The sequence below is a fragment of the Cavenderia fasciculata genome (genome assembly GCF_000203815.1).
Source record: "Cavenderia fasciculata unplaced genomic scaffold Scf_ET2XIPL01CNAVH-3, whole genome shotgun sequence".
Classification (NCBI taxonomy): Eukaryota; Evosea; class Eumycetozoa; order Acytosteliales; family Cavenderiaceae; genus Cavenderia; species Cavenderia fasciculata.
The window spans coordinates 78,551-93,677 of NW_004457723.1; the positions used below are offsets into that span (position 1 = coordinate 78,551).

At 34.4% G+C, this 15,127-nt stretch overlaps 4 protein-coding genes across 4 annotated transcripts; 2 read left to right on the forward strand and 2 right to left on the reverse strand.

The window, feature by feature from the left end:
* Positions 1 to 383: 383 nt before the first annotated feature.
* Positions 384 to 4,315, reverse strand: DFA_06873 (uncharacterized protein; the record flags this gene model as incomplete). Its single annotated transcript, XM_004358062.1, has 6 exons — positions 384 to 681; positions 756 to 1,466; positions 1,533 to 1,609; positions 1,672 to 2,029; positions 2,082 to 2,293; positions 2,381 to 4,315. The coding sequence occupies 6 exons, from the start codon at positions 4,313 to 4,315 to the stop codon at positions 384 to 386; spliced, it is 3,591 nt and encodes a 1,196-aa protein (XP_004358119.1).
* Positions 4,316 to 4,547: 232 nt separating this feature from the next.
* DFA_06874 (uncharacterized protein) lies at positions 4,548 to 10,612 on the reverse strand (the record flags this gene model as incomplete). Its single annotated transcript, XM_004358063.1, has 6 exons — positions 4,548 to 5,297; positions 5,318 to 9,274; positions 9,360 to 9,686; positions 9,801 to 9,983; positions 10,067 to 10,351; positions 10,433 to 10,612. 6 exons carry the CDS (start codon positions 10,610 to 10,612, stop codon positions 4,548 to 4,550), a joined length of 5,682 nt encoding a protein of 1,893 aa, XP_004358120.1.
* Positions 10,613 to 10,967: 355 nt separating this feature from the next.
* Positions 10,968 to 12,389, forward strand: cdk8 (protein serine/threonine kinase; the record flags this gene model as incomplete). The annotated part of the gene is made up of 4 exons (XM_004358064.1): positions 10,968 to 11,213; positions 11,324 to 11,434; positions 11,523 to 12,064; positions 12,131 to 12,389. The coding sequence occupies 4 exons, from the start codon at positions 10,968 to 10,970 to the stop codon at positions 12,387 to 12,389; spliced, it is 1,158 nt and encodes a 385-aa protein (XP_004358121.1).
* Positions 12,390 to 12,502: 113 nt separating this feature from the next.
* Positions 12,503 to 15,095, forward strand: DFA_06876 (uncharacterized protein; the record flags this gene model as incomplete). The annotated part of the gene is made up of 7 exons (XM_004358065.1): positions 12,503 to 12,819; positions 12,963 to 13,478; positions 13,876 to 14,024; positions 14,235 to 14,260; positions 14,332 to 14,543; positions 14,832 to 14,997; positions 15,027 to 15,095. The coding sequence occupies 7 exons, from the start codon at positions 12,503 to 12,505 to the stop codon at positions 15,093 to 15,095; spliced, it is 1,455 nt and encodes a 484-aa protein (XP_004358122.1).
* Between the last annotated feature and the right edge of the window lie 32 nt (positions 15,096 to 15,127).

The following is a 15,127-nucleotide window of genomic DNA, read 5'->3' on the forward strand; positions in this document are numbered from 1 at the left end:
AATGAAAACAATAGATTTATTTTTATTGATGACTGATTGTGGTCTCTACTCTTATGCTTATTCTCATTCCTCCAACACCCAACATTTCATTTATGTTGAAGGGTTAAAAGTAGAAATTTTAATGCACAAGCAATCAGTGCACTACTGACAATTTAAAGGGGGGGGACAATGAATTCATTCCTAATCAATTTTTAGCATATTGGGGAAGAGGGTTAAGAATATGATAGTTTTTGTTGTCATGATGTGGGTGTATGATATAACAATGGAAATTATGTGTGGTTTTACAATTCTATTATTGTGTTGTAATTATAAAAAATAAACAACCAAACAAATTATTTATATATTAATAAATTCTAATATTACATTTCAAACATGTTGTTTATTTATTCCTGCATTGTTGGTTTTAGTGGAATGAATCTTATATTCAAATATTGATCATCTTGATATACTTGATGAAGGTTGTCTTCATCCAATTCAAATAGTTTAGCCATATTTGGAAGTGGGTATTCAATGGCCGCTTTAAAGTCTAGCTGTTTGTTCAATGCTTCGAATTTGAGTTTATCGATTTGACAATATAAATGTGGATGAATTGATGCTTGAACATTTGATATCACTCCAACATCGGTTAAATCTATTGATATTTCGATATCATTATTCTTCCATGATACCATTTTGTTTTTTCTTTTGATAATTAATGTTAAAATTACGTGTTAATTATTAATTCATGATAATTTATCAGGCAACATCTAACATACATATTGGTTTTACCACTTCCATAACAATTTTCACCAATCGTTAAGATTGAATTGTATTTAATATTTTCATTTATAAATGAATCTGCAATATTGGGTATTCCAGATAAGTGATATGTGTTGACACTTTTTTGTTCTTCTAGATATTTTCTTTCGAGATCCCTAATTATTTCCGAACTAACACAGCTACTATCTATTGTTAGGTCGAGTATGCAGGTGTTTGGAATTTTTGATAGCACTGGCCAGTTGAATGATTTGCCAAGAACTAGTTTGTTTAGCGATCGAGGCAAATATTCGATTTTACAATTAAATGATGATCCAAATATTAATGTTTTAACTCCAAAGGGAATATCATCCTCTTTGATTGGTTGATTAAACTTTCCAAATAACTTTAATTTTAAAAGTATTGGTGGAAGTAACCCATTGAGAGGACTGTTGAATTCACCATCCAATATTAATGTTGTTGTGCTTGATAGAATTTGTTGTTGATTGATTAAAAATGATGTGATTCTTTGTGTGTGTTGGTTGACTATTTCTCCTGTTAAATCATCCAATGAAAGTCGATTTTGAGGTGTTGCGATTAATAGTTTCTTGACAAAATCAATTAAATGTTCAGTGTATCTATCAGTTGATATTTTAATATGATCTGCATCAAAGTTGTTTTTTTTGTGGTTCAAGATAAATTGTTTTCTATTTTCAATATCGACTGGATGACTATGAATTGGTTAGTTATTTGGTTCAATCTCCTTTAGCAAATAGTCATAAGTTATTAAACATTACCATGAAAGTAAATGAAATAGAGTTGATCCAACTGAATATATATCATTTGAAGAATAATATTTCTTATGTTTTGATTCCTTTAAAAAATATATTAATTAGATAATTGGGTGGGGTGGGTTATTTAAAGGATGTTACATACAGGTGAGTAATATCCATTTGTTCCACGAGAAGCAAGTGTTGTAGCTATTGCCATCATAATATTTGTATCTTGTGATTTTGTTTGATCATCCATGCGTTCTGGGTGAGTGTCGCAGGTTTTACCAATATCCGGAGATAGAATTGGTTGATCAATGAAATATTGACAACAACCAAAATCGCCAAGAACTATTTCACCGTCTGATCCAATAAATAGATTGAGTGGTTTGATATCAAGATGTGCAAGATTGTGTTGAGATAGTTTTTCAAGTATGAGGAATAATCGTCGAATATATCGCCATATTTCTGATTCGAGAATATACTTATATTTTGGGTACAGAGTTGCTTTTTGGGATTCATTCCTAAAAGATTTGTTAGTGTTTGATTAATGATCTAGAGATTTGAATATCATACCATTTATAGATTGATTGAAATAATTGTTCTAAATCACCACCTTCACAATAATGTGTCAAAAGATATATCTTTTTTGATTCGGTATCATCTTGGTGATCTTTATATTGAACAAACATTTCGTCACCGATGAATAGTTTCATTGTTGTGATTTCAAATTGTATTTTGTCATAGATCGATTGATTGAGAGAGTAATCTATTTCTTTATAAACTAGCTATTTAAATAATAAAGAAGTCATTAGAGTTTTTCGATTGTGCACAAGGCATCCTAGACTGAGCTGCAAATTTAGCAATGTTCTTACCAGTTCGTTGTATGATTCAGACATCACCAAAAATACTTTGTTGGCTGAATATGGAAAGGAGTGTAGTTTAAAATATTTGTTGGAGTTGACTGTTACAAAAGAAGATTGATCGATTGGGTATGTCATTAAATATTTGGTAGAATAATTGATAGAGTTGGGATTTGTGTTGAGTGATGTACTCTTTTGTTGTTTGGAATCATCATCGATGTTGGTGCCATTGTGTGGATCATCACCTTCAACAATTGGTGGAGGCCTGAATAAATGGGGATGGCAGTCTATAGATTCAAATGGTGTTGGAGCGTCGATGCTTTGATGTGCGAAAATGAGGGTCTTATTGTGATTAAACGGAAGTTTGATCACTCCGATTGATGGGTACTTGACAAATCCTTTGCTGATCCCTATTGATTGATCGAATGAGCATATATATCTGATTGCTGAATCTGCTAAGTTCCGACCAAACACCAATGATTGTAATGATGTTGGTAATACTCCAACTGATATTGCTTGATTATATTCATTACCAAACCCCAATGATTGTAATGATGATGGTAATACTCCAACTGATAGTGGTTGATCATAGTAATAACCAAACACCAATGATTGTAATGATGATGGTAATACACCAACTGATAGAGGTTGATTATATTCATCACCAAACACCAATGATTGTAATGATGGAGGTAATACTCCAACTGATATTGCTTGATTATATTCATTACCAAACACCAATGATTGTAATGATGATGGTAATACTCCAACTGATAGTGGTTGATCATAGTAATAACCAAACTCCAATGATTGTAATGATGATGGTAATACTCCAACTGATAGAGGTTGATTATAGTCTCTACCAAACACCAATGATTGTAATGATGATGGTAATACTCCAACTGATAGTCGTTGATTATAGTACCAACCAAACACCAATGATTGTAATGATGATGGTAATACTCCAACTGATAGTGGTTGATTAAATATATTACCAAACACCAATGATTGTAATGATGTTGGTAATACTCCAACTGATAGAGGTTGATTATATCTACCACCAAACCTCAATGATTGTAATGATGATGGTAATACTCCAACTGATAGTCGTTGATTATAGTACCAACCAAACACCAATGATTGTAATGATGATGGTAATACTCCAACTGATAGTGGTTGATCATAGTAATAACCAAACACCAATGATTGTAATGATGATGGTAATACTCCAACTGATAGTGGTTGATTATAGTAATAACCAAACACCAATGATTGTAATGATGATGGTAATACTCCAACTGATAGTGGTTGATTATAGTACCAACCAAACTCCAATGATTGTAATGATGATGGTAATACTCCAACTGATAGTGGTTGATTAAATATATTACCAAACTCCAATGATTGTAATGATGATGGTAATACTCCAACTGATAGTGGTTGATCATAGTAATAACCAAACACCAATGATTGTAATGATGATGGTAATACTCCAACTGATAGTGGTTGATTATAGTACCAACCAAACTCCAATGATTGTAATGATGATGGTAATACTCCAACTGATAGTGGTTGATCATAGTAATAACCAAACACCAATGATTGTAATGATGTTGGTAATACTCCAACTGATAGAGGTTGATCATAGTCCCAACCAAACTCCAATGATTGTAATGATGATGGTAATACTCCAACTGATAGTGCTTGATTATAGTCTCTACCAAACACCAACGATTGTAATGATGTTGGTAATACTCCAACTGGTATTGGTTGATTATATTCTTTACCAAACACCAATGATTGTAATGATGATGGTAATACACCAACTGATAGAGGTTGATTATATCTACCACCAAACCTCAATGATTGTAATGATGATGGTAATACTCCAACTGATATTGGTTGATTATCAACCCAAACTAATGAATCGATTGTCGCTGTAGTCATGAACGATATTTATAAGTAGTGATACCAAAGGTGTCCGTTTTAATTAATACTGATGCACTCTCGACTAGTTTGTTGCAAAGTGAGTAATATGATTAAAATATACTTCACGAAAAGTGTTCTGGACTCCCCACACTAATTATTGTATGAGACGGCTTTCCATGCAGAGCTGTTTTGCAAGCATATCGTCTTCAAAAAAACTTTTTTATTATTTCGCACAAGACAATTAGAATAATTAAATCTTATTCTTTTTAATCAACTGAGAGACCGATGAGGCTATATTCAAAGATGAAGATGGTTCAGTAGCCTTTCTCTTGAATTGGAATGGAGTTGGTTTGGTGAGTTTGTTGACTAGCGATACATTGTTGGTGTTGTTGGTTGCTTTAGGTGAATTGGTAATATCTTCTAATTGACTGGTTGGTTGTTGCTGTGATGGTTGAGGTGTAGTATTAGACGATGAAGACAATGAAGATGTTGATGATGAAAGAGACTCTTTTTCTTTTTCTCTTTCCTTTTCAATAGCATTTAACTTCTTTTCAATTTGTTTGTTAATTGCCAACAACTGTTCGATCTTGTTGAGATACTTGTCAATCTCTTCATCCTTTTCAGAGAGTTTATCTTCGAGTTCTTCGTTGGCCAATTTAGCTTGATCGAGTTCACTTGACAACGCCGATGTTTCTTGTATCTCTGACAGTCTTGTTTGTGTCTGATAATGTGCTTCACGTTCCTTGGACAGGTTATCTTCAACCTCTGCACGTTGCTTTTTAGACAATTCAAACATTTTGTTTAATCTATCATTCTCGTTACTGAGACGATTAATCGATTCCTTGTGTTCGAGTACACTACTTGACAACCGACTGATAGAGTGACGGTCTTCAGCTGCTTTAACAGACTCTTCTTTTGATACACTGTCTACAGAGTCACGAGCACGTTTTTCACTTTCAACCATCTCCTCTAATTCCATCTCTCTTGCACGGTACTCTAACTCTCTTCTTTGGTACAAACTAATTTGTTCGACCAAGTCAGCGTCACTCTTTTCTTTTCGCTTGTCAATATATCAACCGTCTTTTTAAGTGTATCCATTTCTTCATCCAATTTAACTCTTTGACTTGTACTTTGACTTTGAGTTGATTGTAATGTCTCCAAATCACATTCAAGTTGTTTGGTTTGTGTTACATAACCTTGGATATCCGATGTCATGGTCAACATTTCAAACTCGAGTTTATGAACTGTGCTTTGTGAATCATCCAATTTCTTTTTCAAATCGTCGTAATCTGCTTTCAACGATTCAACTATCTTTTCCATACTCTGACTGCTCTCTTCCAACCCGTTATTCTTTTCTCTAAGTTGGTCCAATTCCAAAGTCAATTGATTTGTCTTGGCATTGGCGAGATTGTTCATTTCCATGCACTCTTGTATTTTCACAACAAGTTTTGTATTTTCATCTTTTGATTCCTTGACAAGTAACTTTTGATCGTTGACCTCTTGATTTGATTCAATCAATTGAGTAGACATATCTTGTCGATCACATTCAACCGATTGAACACGACTGTTAAGCTGATCAATAGTCAATTGCATCTCTTCAATGATAGATTGATACTTTTTAATTTGGCCATTTGTATCTGTTGTCTTTTGTTCCAATTGGCAATGACTTTGTTCAACTTTACATTTAACACTTTCCAACTCTCCTTGTAAATGTTGGATTGTTTCATCATGTTGTTTCAACTGTTCGGTCATTTCATAGTTGATACTGTCACTCTGCTTCTTTTCTTCTTCCAATTGTTTGATCAATTCTAATTTACACTCTAGTGTTATCAAAACCTCTGTAGCATTCTTTTCCTTTTCCTTGATCAATTCATTTTGACATTCCATCTCTTTCATCAATGATCCAAGCTCGTACTCTACTTGTACAATCTTTTCCTTGTACACTTGGTCACGACTAACTGCGTCACTTTCAATTTGAGAGATGTGTTTTTGATGTACCAACTTTTCATCTTGCAACTCGGCCATCAACTCTTCCAGTCTTGATTGAAGTTGAGATTCATCCATTTCAACAGACTCTATTGTACGGGTGAGTTTAGCAATTCGATCAGCCTGTTCTCCAAGACTGACATTAGCTTGTGCAAGTTTAACATTGGTTTCATTCAACATTCCATCCTTTTCCAATGACTCTGATTGTACTTTCTCCATTTCCAATTGAGTTTTAACAAGAGTTTCTTTTTCACGAGTCAATTTCATTTCAAATTGTTCAAGTGTTTCCAATTTACCCTTTAACTCTCTTTCAACCGTCTCCTTTTCTAATCTTGATTTCTCCAAGTTTAATTTAACCTCCTCTAACTGGCTTGTTGATTGTTCCATCATACCATCCTTTTCAATTGATTCTTTTAAAAGTTGGTTGAATTGTAGTTGCAATGACTCGGTTTGTCGAGTATGTTGTTGGACGAGTGACTCTAGTGTTTTAATAGTCTGTTGATTGTCTTGAATGGTCATAGCAGCCTGCTCTAATCGCAAGGTGGTTTCAGTCATCTCTTCAGTCTTTTCCAAGTCGATAGAATGGTGTTTGTCGAGTTGACCTTGCAATTCGGCGAGTTCAGAGTCACGACGATTCATCTTTTCGGTCAACTTGTTGATTGTGTCTAGGTTGGTCTGTACAGCGTCATCGGCATGTGCAAGTTGAGCACGTAACTCGTCCATTTCAGCAGACTCTTGCTCTGATGCATTTTGGGTGTCTGCGACTGTCTTTTCCAACTCTCTTTCCAACTCGGACAACAAGTGTTGATGGTCATGAACACTCGACTCGAGGTGTCTGTTTTGTGCTTGCAAATGTTCGACTTGACTGTCATACTCTTCCACCATGGCACGCATCTCTTCAAGTTCCTTTTCACGGTCTCCAACAGTCTCTTGTAACCTTGACATCTCTTGTTCAAACTCGTGTATCAATTGTTCGCGTTCATGTATATCATTTTTAAATTGTTCTATTTGAGTGCTGTGTGATTCAGTGTCGTGTGCATACGAGTCGATCAACTCGGTCATCTCACGTTCCAACGACTCTTTTTCCAAAGTGGTCTGTTGGTTGGCCGCTGTGAGACGTTCGACAGCGCCGGCATACGATGCGAGCTCGGTGCGTGCCATGCCAAGCTCTTGATCCAATCGACCCATCTTGACAGTCAACTCGTCCTGCGAGTCTTGTTGACGTGCAACCAACTCATCCTTTTCCTCGGTTGCCAACTCTAGTTGTTTCAAAGTGTGCTCCAATTCACCCTTTAATTGATCCGTCTCTTTCTGTCCACTCTCTATTCTCTTTAATGCAACTGCCAACTCTTCCCTTCCAACTGCCAGTTGATCAGTGAGTACCTCAACATGTTGAGCAAGTTGGTCGTGTTGAATGGTCACAGTTTCCAAGTCCATCTTTAGTTTCTCCAAATCTTCATTCTTTCTTTCAACCTTTCTAACTGTCTCTTCCAACTCTACGGTCATCTTTTGTCTACTCTCAACCAATTCAAGTTGAGTTGTTGTCTTTTCAACATTCAACTCTTCTTGTAACCCTGCTATCTCCTCGGTCAACTCGACGACCCGTTTGGCAGATTGGGTGTGGTTGGAAACAGCCGCGGACAAGTCTGATTCAAGCGATGTGATCGTTGTCTGGAGCTGACTAATCTTGACAGTCTGCTCATCCCTCTCCTCTGCATTGGTTTCCAACTCTTGCTGCAACTGACCGAGTTCCTCTTGCAGCTCGGCAAATAGCTGGACATTGGCTTGGTACTTGGCGTCTGTGTCCTGGCCTGCCAACCGTTCCTCTTGCACCAATGTTTCAAGTGAAGTGATACGCTCTTGCTGCTCGTCACACACACTTTCAAACTCGGCAATCATCTTGTTTCGGATATCCAGCTCAGAGTCGAGCTCGGTGATACGGTGTGCGTCAAGCTCGCGAGCATCGATCGCTTCCTTGGCAACCATTTCAATCTCGTTGATGTATCTTTCAAACTCTTCTACTTTGTCTTGACCCTGTTGGACGGTCTCTTGGAGCCGTGTGATTTCCTCGAGACATGACTCAACCTCGCCGACACTCTCTTCGAGTCGTTTGGACAGTTGAGCAACCTGCTCGACACTCTCTTTCAACGAGACGGTTGCAGTGTCTAGGTCAGACTCGAGTGACTTGATGAGTGCAGAGGTACGTTCCTCCAACTCGGCCTGGCTGTCCTCTCCCATCTTGGTGACTTGCTCCAACTCCTCTCGCAACTCTTCAACTGTATTTAGGAGTTGTTGATTGTCACGATCCATCTCGTTGGCACGTACAGAGATCTCTTGCAACTCTTTGCGCATCTTGGCAGTTGTTTCTTGGTACTTTTCCTCGGCCACCAGCTCCACCTCGGTCTTTGCGTCTCTCAACTCTTGACATTCCTTTTGCGATACATCCAGTTGTTCCAGAGTGTCATCTACGCGCTTCTTCATCTCTTCCAGGTCACTGCCAACCTGTCCTCTCTGCACCTTGACAGCCTCCAATTGTTTGTTCAACAAATCAATCTTTTCAACCGACTTGGCCAACTGCTCCACACCGTCTCTATGTCTCTCGACGACAGTCACCAATTCATCTTGTACAGTTTCCAACTCTTTCTCTACAGTCTCGATTCTTTCCTTTCTCTCTTTGGCAACCACCTCTACATTTTCAAACTTTAATTTCCATTGTCCAATTGATTCCCTCAACTCTCTCATTTCCATCTCTTGGCTGTCCAATTGGTCATTGTATTTGTTTGAAGTGACCGACATCTCTTCTTGCAACGCTTGGATCTCCTTTTTACCCGCATCCAATTGTTCTTGCAACGATTGACACACCTCGATCTTTTTCTCTAATTGATTCTTGTATTCCGCCATCTTTTGTTCCAAACCATCAATCTTTTCATTTAATTCTTGGTTCAACTCTTGTCCAACATTTTGATGATTCAACATTTCTTTTTCAAAATTCTAAAGAAACCAAAAACAAAAATAATTAATAAAACATACTTGTATATACTTATTCATTCATTTGTTTGTTTTGATTGATACTTACCAATTTCAAAGTATTATTTAAATTTTCCAGTTGACGAATTGAAGATTTAAGATTATTCATTTCTAAAAGTGAAGATTCTTGTTCTTGTTTTAATTTTGATTCGTATTGATCGATGACATCTTGAAGTTCCAATGCCAATTGTTCGAGTTGTTCAATGGTCGATGACTTCTTTTCCAAGTCTTCATTGAATTGGCTAATTTGTTGTTCCAAGTGTGAAATGATTGAATTCGAGGTACTAACCTCTTCAGAATGAATATTCATCATTGAACTATGTTCACTTTCAATATTGGTAATTTCATCTAATTTTTGATATAATTCTTTTTCCAACTATAAAACAAAAATAAATGTAAGAAATATTAATATTTGTATTATATAAATATATATATGTATATGTATTTGATATATATATATATATATATATATATATATATATATACATACTCTTTCAACTTTTTCACGTAAATTGACTATTAAAGTTTGTTTGTTTTCCATTGCAATTTTATCATTCTTTGTAGTTGATTTTAAAAGAGTTACCTCATCTTCATATTTTGATTTCTCTTGTAACAATTGATTAAATTGTAATTGTAATGTATCTATATCTTTGGTTGATGAATTGGATTGCAACTATAGAAAATAAATTAAAATAGAAATCAAAGTTAATAAATCCATTTTTAATAATTAATTATTCTTGCATAATATTTGCATACCTCTAAAGATTGTATTTTCAATAATAAATTATCCTTTTCTAATAATAATTTTGATCTTTCAGATTCATAGGTAGAGATTTTAAGATTGAGTCGATCTATTTCCAATTCCATCTCTTTGGTTGAGTTATTATGTACATTATTATTACTATTATTTAATAGTTCCTTTTTAGATTGTTCCAATGATGCTTTGAGATTGTCTGCATTCAATTTCAACTTTCTTATATTATCTTGTGATGTATTTAATTCTCTTTGACATGTTTTATATTTATTATCTAATTGTTTCAACTACATTAAATATACAAATATTTTGAATTAGTACTACCTCCATTAATCAAACTAATTAATATTAATAATATCTATGCATACCTCTGAAATCAATTGATCTTTCTCTTGATTGATTGATTTAACTTCCTTTTGAGATTGATTCAAGTGTTCTAGCATATTATCCATTTGAATCTGTTTCTGTCTCTTTTGTTTCTTGTGTGATTCAATCTCTTCTTCTAAAGATTGAATCTTTATAATATGTTGATTGTCATCTGTATCCATTCTTTCTATCTTCTTTTGATTGTAATGTAAAAGTGTCGAGTTACTAATTAAAATACTCGATAAACTACCCTTTATTCCTACTATCTATCTCTCTATGAATATATAAAACCTTGACTCTTTGAAACTAGTACATTATGAACAATGTAGGGTGTTTCCAAAAAAAAAAAAAGGTTTTGGCGGCAATAGTGAACATACTTCAACGGACTCTGTTTCAAATTTGAATTATTTTATTTTTTGAAGTTCGAACCATGGTGGTTTTACTTGATCAACTTTAAATAAACATTAATGTTACACAGCAAATGTAATGTAATATTAAACTAGATAGAGATAGATATATGTATATAGATATAGAGGAATGAGTCATCACCATCAACATCATTCACATCATCAACAACATCATCCAGTTGTACAGACATACTATGGTAATGGAAGAATAGATGTAACTGAAAAGTATCAGTTTAGTTATGAAGTAGGTTCGGGTACCTATGGTATGGTCTACAAAGCAGAGGATAAAAAGAAACATAATAGAGTCGCTATCAAAAAGTTTAGAAGTACTAAAGAAGGTGAAGGTTTATCTTTGACTGCTTGTAGAGAGATTGGTGTAAGTAAAGTCATAGAACCATCAACAAGACACATAGTGTGTCTAAAGACACAACCATATGACTAATTCAATTTCTTATTATTATGATTATGATTATTATTGGTCATTAGTTATTAAGAGAATTAAGACATGAAAATATATTAACATTAATGGATATATGTTTAAACCCAAAAGATAAATCTTTAAACCTTGTATTTGATTATGCCGAATATGATTTATTTGTATGTTATCATCCATCATTTTATTTATATATATATAAATAATAGTATTATATTAACGTATTGTATTGTATTTATTTATATGTATTAGGGGATAATAAAATATCATAGAGAACATGGTACTTATTGTTCAGATTTAACAGTGAAATCATTGATTTGGCAAATATTGAATGGTATACATTACTTGCATAGTAATTGGGTGATACATCGTGACTTGAAACCATCGAATATCTTGGTGATGGGAGAGGGAAAGGAATTGGGGACTGTCAAGATTGGTGATTTTGGTTTGGCTAGAATCTTTCAATCTCCGTTACGACCGTTACACGATAATGGTGTGGTCGTTACTATTTGGTATCGGTCTCCCGAACTGTTACTCGGTTCAAAACATTATACGTGTGCAGTTGACATATGGGCTATTGGTTGTATATTTGCAGAGTTGTTGTCTACCAAACCTCTGTTCCCGGGTAAAGAAAAGGATCCGAAAATACCATCACTCTTTCAAGACGACCAAATCGAAAAAATAATTAGAATACTCGGTCAGCCTACTCTAGCAGATTGGCCTGATCTAAAGGCAATGCCAGAATACAGAAAAATACCTACCAACACTGAACAAAATCCAACTTCAAAACCAGAGTACATATGTTTTTTAAAAATCAAAAATAACTTAATAATTAATTATTTATTCTTTTTATTTAATAGTACAACACCATTAGCAGAAGCATCAAGATTAGAAGTAAATACAGCAGCTTATGATTTATTGGTTAAAATGATTGCATATGATCCATGCAAGAGAATCACTGCTCAAGAAGCACTTGATCATCCATATTTTAAAGAGGCACCCGTTCCAATTGCCAATGCGTTTGGTAAAAGTGCTAGTGTTGCTGGTTATCCAATTAGACAACAATTAAATACTAAAAAAATGCCTACCAATGTTAAAAAGGATCAGGGTGAACCTTAATATTATTAATTTTAATAAAAAAAAATGTGTATAAAAACCTTTTTCTGTGTGAAGAAATATAGCTAGCTATATCTTGTCTGTATTTTATTGTTCTTCAACCTTTAAAATAATCAATGGATACAGATACAGATATAGAAATAGATAATCATATGGTGTTTGATGATGATTATAATCAAGCACTATCAGTTGGAGTATTACCATCATCATTACGATCATTGGTGTTTGGTCGAAACTATAATCAACCTCTATCAGTTGGAGTATTACCATCATCATTACAATCATTGAAGTTTGGTCAGGGATATAATCAACCAATATCAGTTGGAGTATTACCATCAACATTACAATCATTGGAGTTGGGTTATTTCTACAATCAACCTCTATCAGTTGGAGTATTACCATCATCATTACAATCATTGGTGTTCGGTCATTGGTATGAAAAGCCTCTACCAGTTGGAGTATTACCGACATCATTACAATCATTAAAGTTGAGCTATGACTATAATCTACCGCTATCTGTTGGAGTATTACCATCATCGTTACAATCATTGGTGTTTGGTCTTAGATTTAATCAAGCACTATCAGTTGGAGTACTACCATCATCATTACAGTCATTGGTGTTGGTGATGAATATAAACAAGCACTATCAGTTGGAGTACTACCATCTTCATTACAATCATTGGTGTTTGGTCTTGGATTTAATCAACCTCTATCAGTTGGAGTAGTACCATCAACATTACAATCATTGGTGTTTGGTGGATGCTATAATCAACCTCTATCAGTTGGGGTATTGCCACCAACCCTACTATCATTGAAGTTTGGTAATGGTTTTAGCCAGCCACTATCTGTTAAAGTATTACCATCATCATTACAATCATTAGAGTTTGGTCCTTATTATAATCAACCTCTATCAGTTGGAGTATTACCATCATCATTACAATCATTGAGTTTGGTCAGGGATATAATCAACCTAGCTATCAGTTGGAGTATTACCAACATCATTACAAACATTGGCGCTTGGTTTTCAATTCAATCAACCTTTATCTTGTCTCATATTACCAACATCATTACAATCATTGGAGTTTGGTTATCGTTTTAATCAACTCATATCTCTGGGACTACTGCCATCAACAATACAAACATTGATTGTTGGTGGGAAATTTAATCAACCTCTATCAGTTGGAGTCCTACCATCATCATTAAAATCATTGGTGTTTGGTGATAGATTTAATCAACCTCTATCGGTTGGAGTATTACCGTCATCGTTACAATCATTGAAGTTTGGTGATTGATTTAATCAAGCAATATCAGTTGGAGTATTACCAACATCATTACAATCATTGGTGTTTGGTTATAAATATAATCAACCTCTATCAGTTGGAGTATTACCAACATCATTACAATCATTGAAGTTTGGGAGATACTATAATCAAACACTATCAGTTGGGGTATTACCAACATCAATTCAGTCGCTAACCTTTTAAAACAGTTTGGAATATTATGATGGTCATGATCCAATACCATTAACCTTCCAAAGTGATTTCAAGAAATCAATTCAAGTTTGGAGATACTATCTTAGAATAGGGCCCTATCAATTATTAAAGCTTCCATCAAAACCGGATGCAATCATCTTTACAAGTATTGGATCGAACAATATCGATATTTCCAAACAAAATCCTTGTCAATCATCGCCATTTTCGAACGCCTTATCCAATCCCAACTCCATCAATCTCGATCCAAAGTATTTAGTTGCGTACCCCATCAACCAAGAAGAATTTGTTACAGTCAACAACCACAAATATTTTAAACTGTACTCATTTCCATACACATCAAACCAAGTATTTTTAGTTTTATCAGCTTCTAATAGTGAATTGGTATGTTGACTAAAATCTAGACAAGTAGTACGGTAATTATAATTAACCCATTTTTATAATTCAATTTACAGTGCGTTTACAAGGAAAAAAATTACTCACGGGGTGAAACAATACGCTCTAGAGCACAATTTGAAGTAGAGTGCATGAAACTATTCATTGGTGACGAAATGTTTGTCCAATACAGAGACCATCAGGATAATAAAGTTGATCATACATTTTGTTTGGTGACTCTATATTGTCAAGGTGGTGATCTTGAACAATTATGCCAATCTAAAATTGAGTGGTAAGAAACCTTTTTAGACATGGATAAAGGAATTATTTTTCTTATTCAATTCTTCTTGACATTTTAGGAATAATTTGGAAATACAAAAAAACAAACAAAATGAAGATGATTTCAATTATATTCAAGAGGCGTATATATGGAATTATATTCAAAGATTATTCCAAATACTTGAAAAGCTAGCCAGCCATAATCTTGCACATCTCGATATCAAACCACTCAATCTATTTATTGGAAACGATGGTGAAATAGCTCTTGGTGATTTTGGTTGTTGTAGTTTTGTCACTAAAGCAAAACAAAATTGGAATGCCCAACAATCACTGTAGATCGCCCTAAAAACTTTCAAGAAGAGACAAGTATCGGACTAAATAGTTTGAAAAGTGGAATGCGTGGAACAAATGGGTACTACCCACCTGTAAGTTATCAAACTCGTTATATCAATTTCAAGATTACGAATGTATATAAATAATATCTAAATTTTAATAGGAATCAAAATTAAAAGAATATCACTCTACAAGTGATGCCTATTCAGTTGGCAGATTACTTTCATGGTAAAAAAATACAATTTTATTATTTGTGTTTAATTT